The sequence below is a fragment of the Hippocampus comes genome, unplaced genomic scaffold (assembly GCF_001891065.2).
Source record: "Hippocampus comes isolate QL1 unplaced genomic scaffold, H_comes_QL1_v1.1 scaffold130, whole genome shotgun sequence".
In the NCBI taxonomy this organism is placed as follows: domain Eukaryota; kingdom Metazoa; phylum Chordata; class Actinopteri; order Syngnathiformes; family Syngnathidae; genus Hippocampus; species Hippocampus comes.
The window spans coordinates 2230993-2236125 of record NW_017842057.1 but is presented as its reverse complement, the minus strand read 5'-3'; the positions used below and the strand labels follow the sequence as shown (position 1 = coordinate 2236125).

Here is a 5133-nt window from a genome sequence, read left to right as displayed (position 1 = left end):
AAATCTCCAAGATATGGCGAGGCCATGAGAATGCGAGGCGAGGGTATTACTGTTGTGGCAACTCCACTCAAGCTAAGCGAGCCTCAGCAGTAGATAGTCCGCTGCTCTCTGCTGTGCACGCGTCAGCGCTAACATGTACGCAAGCGCGTCTTTTGATTTCAACCAATCAGCGCCGACGCAACTACGTCACACATGACAACAGCTAAACTAAGCTAGCCGAGACGACACTCGAAGTCGGACACGTTTTTCTGCCAATCTGGGTGTTTCCCTTTTTGTACAAATATATTTTTTTACAACAACTGTCTTGTCCACGGGGTCTTTTATTCGTTCCACTGGGGTTTAGCAAGTGTGTTTATAAAGAGACGAAAATTGTTTTGGGGACTATCCCCCACATTCTAGTTGAGATGGTATAACCCAATTGGCAAAATGACGCTTGCTACTGTTGTTGCGAGTTGCCATTCGTTCTACTAAACCATTAGTCAAACGCCATCATGTCTTCTGTCGTTATTACACAAACAAAAATCTCTTTACTGTTACTAGTGTTAGTGCCTCAATATGGCTACGCTCGTGAAAGCAATACAACGAACTCAAACGCGTCTTCGTCCAATGTTGTCAACTAATATCCGGATTAATTTTATTTTCCTCAATTCTCCGGAGAAATTTTCATAAAAATTTGAAAAACCCGGAATTCCGGGAAAATCCGGAGGACTTTCATCTCTGATAATACTTTGTTTACAACTCAACAAACTAAGCCAACAAATAACAGAAAACAGACCGGTTTTGAGGGTGACCTGGCTCAGTTCAACTAGCTCAGTTCAGTATGAAGTGCCCCATATAGGCTGGTGTGAGCCATTGGATTACTTTTCAAAGGCAGTTTAAAAGATGAAAATTACTCTGTATCCTTGGATGCTGACAGCATGACACAGTTGCTGATCCTGCTCATCACTTTTTAACAAATCAGGTGTACTCATGTGTGCTGTTTAAGCCGGAAAAATCACTACTGTGGTTCTGACGCAAAAATAATATGCTGCTAAGCACTTTTGAAATTAAGTGTAAAATAAATAAAGAAAGGTGATTAAAAATATAATATTGCACAGATTTTTTATTGTGGGACTGATATTGTGATATTACAATGGCATTTGGATAGTGTTACATCCCTCCTTGCTTAGAGGCTAGCGGGTAGCAGGGAAACTGCTCACACTGAAGCCTCTAACAATGTAGCAGCTGTGTTGGTGCCACTGCTGAACCACTGTCAACAGGCACCGCATTACACAATGTCAAAGTAATGAAGTCGTTTTTATCTGCATCTTTAGTCAGCAAATGAACTTCATTTCAGGACAACGTTGTCTTGTTGATTTGTATGGCACAAGTTTGTGAAACACCGCAACTACAGTAACTCTAAAAATAGCTCAAGTCAGTCATTACAACACAATTTCATTTCATTGTGGTATTAAAGAGACTGTTATAATAGGCAGCGCAGTTACTTAGTGCTCTGGAGTGGTCTGGGTTTCTGGTGCCCTTCATCTTCAGCCTCTGCAACAGCAGTGGTGATGTTAGCTGCCTCACTAGGTACACAGACATGGAGTAGGTCTGCAAAGATCAGAAGTTTTATCCCAACATCAGGTCCTTGACAATATAAATAAGGAAAATTGCAAATTGAGTAGGATTGTTACCTTTCCAATTTCAGGTGCCCATGTCACTGAAATCTGATTGGGTACTGCTGAGGACAGTCGCACCAATGAGGTAATGTTCAGGGGTTTTCCTGGTCTCTTTTGTTCCACGCCATTTTTGGGGGGAGGTGTGTAACCCTAACGAAAACAAATGTTTTGAAAATCAATTCAGACTCCCTGAATATTGCCTTTCAAACAATGCAGCACAAAGTACTTTATTTATATTTGTTCCCTAAAGCAAAACAAAATTCACTTTTTAGTGTCCCTTTCAATTACTCCCATCAACCAGACCACATTCACGCACACATTCATTTAAAAAAAAAAAACAAAAAAAAAAACCTAGGACAAGAGAATGTTTTTTTTCGATAAAAATTGCAATTGCGATGTCACATGATAACTTTTTTCAATGTCCTTTTCAATTATTTTTAACAAACAGGCAATTACTTCAAATTTATTACAATAAATATCAGATCCATTATAGATCAAGATGTTAAGATTTAAGTAAATTAAGTATTAACCTGAAAGACAGTTTATTTCTGAACTAAAGCTACAGGTTTAAATTCACTCAATACTTAAATATGTCATTGTGTAAGCATTCACTGTGGCAATATAATTCTGCCAAACAAGTGTGGCATAAACATATGCACTGTATCCACGATACTACTGTGAATCAGTAAGAAAACTAAAGCACACATTCTAACAATAATGCCAACAAATCTGTGGCTTTGTCACTTCAACATATCCACCTTCTCATGTTGCATGAAACGTATGTTAAACAAGTGGACTGCACTATGTCGACATCGCTAAAATAAATACATTATACATACCCTATGTAAAAGTAAAACTTAGCCATCACATATGCTTTAGTGTAGGTAAAGTAAGATTATACCTGCATACGTATATGACCTAAAATGTGACAACTTCAAAAACCAGCAGGACGTATTACAAGTAGAGGTAAGATCGGGTGGTCCGAGCCCTTCCTAGACCCGACCCGACCATTCGGGTCGGTCCTAAAATGTCAATCATTGCTTCAGGTTCGGGTCGGGTCGGGCCGGGCTTCTCTCTCGCTGACTTTTATTTTTTTTTTTTAGTTTCGAGGCCGTAAATAGTTTTGGCCACGAAAGACCGTGGTTCGCAAAAAAACAAGTTGCCTCATCACAACACGTACTGTACTCAACTCTTCCAATGACAATTCAAAGAACTCCTTCCTGTCTCTGTCTATTATCCACCTGTCATTGTTCTTCTTACGTCTCTCTGCTTCTCTCTTTTAAAGTGCCGCGCAAGATTCATAAGGACGTACTGCTGCTGTGGTTTATGGCCCAATTTTCAACCCGTCAAAATGACGGACGTCCTTAAATTTTTCCAGTGAACTCTTAAAAAAAATCCGTCGATGATGGAAAATTGTCGGTTAATGTACCCTCTGCAGAAACAGAAATATAAAATATGTAAATGTTGATACAGTCTTGTTTAGCTTAGATTTTGTTACAAAAGACAGGTTTTAATTTGTTATCAGAAATCACCCCTCCTCCACCTGAGTCCTCACAAATAAAATATGAAATTTCGGGTTTGCTTCGGGCTCGGGCCTGCAAATCAAGTTAATTGGTCGGGCTCGGGTCGGGCTTTAATAACCACGGGTCGGGTCGGGCTTTAATACCCACGGGTCGGGTCGGGCTGGATTTTTTAGGCCCGATCTTACCTCTAATTACAAGCCAAGACAGTGGCACCACATGAATTAAATGGCAACTACTGACAAGAAATAAACATTTTGCCTGTCTTTATTTTCATTAACGAGATCTCATGACCCAACAACATATGGCCACATACAGACGCAATTATCTTTAGAATACATGACATCTGAGCAGGATATTTCCATCTTCAAATCATCTGATGGGAGGATGGGTTTCGATTGGGTCAGTGCTCAGTAGCGCCCTGTGCCCAAACATCGTTGAGAGTTCAATCAAAGTCAACATTTATTTTATTTTTTTATCTGTGGCAAACAACAGAATGCATGACAAATCATCTATTCGGACAGAAATTTTATCAGCCACACACTTGCACACACAGACAGTGTGTAACACAGATAGTTTTTGTTTTTAAAAACAGGTGAAAAATCTCAAACATGTCTCAAACACTTTGAGATCATGCTGATGAAAAGTGGATGACAAATTAATTCTATTATTGTTATGATAATTTTGACTTGCCTCAACATCTCATGAGACAGAAAACAGACCAAAAATTATGTGCATGTATAGCGGCATGCATTAGTTACAGGGATGACATCTCTGCCTGCTTGGCAACCCTTTTAAATCACAGCTTTTACAATTAGTGAATCACGTTTTATCAAACTGGGATTATATTGCAAATGCAATAAATCATTCAGCCCTTAAAATAACACACATGCAAGTATACACTCCCAACAACAAGGAAGAACAATAAAAAGAGGGGCTGGTGAAATAAATCAAAGTAAAAGCACCAGTAATAATATAATGTACAGTAAATGAAAGAAAACTACCGTAAATTCCGGGCTACAGACCGCACCTGATTAAGAGCTGGATGCTCAGATTTATGAAGAAAAATCCATTTTGTAATTATATGCACCGCACCGTATTATAAACCGCTGGCCAATGAGTAGGCGGGGGTTTGCTTCTGCGTCCCTGATGCCTGGTGCGCCTCCGGGTGAGGCCACGGACGCGGTCCCCCACTGAACCCCCGCAGAAAAAAAAACGCAAAATTTCTTAAGGTTAAAATAATCTCCATATTTTTATGAGCATGCTAAATGCATTTGCACAACGAAATTACGCTGAAACACATAAGAGGCCAGACAAAGAGAGATCTTGATGTGCATTTGCGTAATTACAAGGAGAAATACTGCAGCCCACTAGGCTTTAAATTAGAGCTAAGATCGGTCTTAAAAAATCGAGCCCGACCCGAACCGTCGCGATGTGATTTAAGCGCGACCCGGCCCGAGCCCGATCACTTAACTTGATTTGCAGGCCCGACCCCGAAGCAAACCCGACATTTCATCTTTTATTTGTGAGGGCTCAGGAGGAGGAGGGGTGATTTCTGATAACAAAGCCAGTCTTTTGGAACAAAATCTAAGTTAAACAAGACTGTATAAACATTTACATCTTTTATATTTCTGTTTATGAAGAGGTTACATTAACCGACCATTTTCCATCATTGACGGAATCATTGACGGATTTTCTTTAAGAGTGGACGGGGAAAATTTAAGGCCGTCCATCATTTTGACGGGTTGAAAATTGGGCCGTAAACCACAGCAGCAGTACGTCCTTAAGAATCTAGCACGGCACTTTAAGAGAGAGTAGCAGAGAGACAAAGACGAACAATGACGGGTGGATACTCGACACAGACTGGAAGTTCTTTGAATTGTCATTGCAAGAGTTTAGTACACTACGTGTTGTGATGAGGCGACTTCTGTTTTTTTTGCAAACCACGGTCTCTC

The 5133-nt window shown here is 40.1% G+C and overlaps 1 protein-coding gene across 2 annotated transcripts in view; it reads right to left on the bottom strand.

Annotated features, from left to right (window-relative positions):
* Positions 1 to 5133, bottom strand: part of pias2 (protein inhibitor of activated STAT, 2) — a 158594-nt gene that overhangs the window by 68270 nt on the left and 85191 nt on the right. For both annotated transcript variants that reach the window (XM_019860949.1, XM_019860950.1), the window contains 2 exons: positions 1674 to 1808; positions 1485 to 1590 (listed from right to left, as the gene is read on the bottom strand). In XM_019860949.1, the coding sequence (XP_019716508.1) occupies positions 1485 to 1590; positions 1674 to 1808 (241 nt within the window). The remainder of the gene's footprint in view (positions 1 to 1484; positions 1591 to 1673; positions 1809 to 5133) is intronic.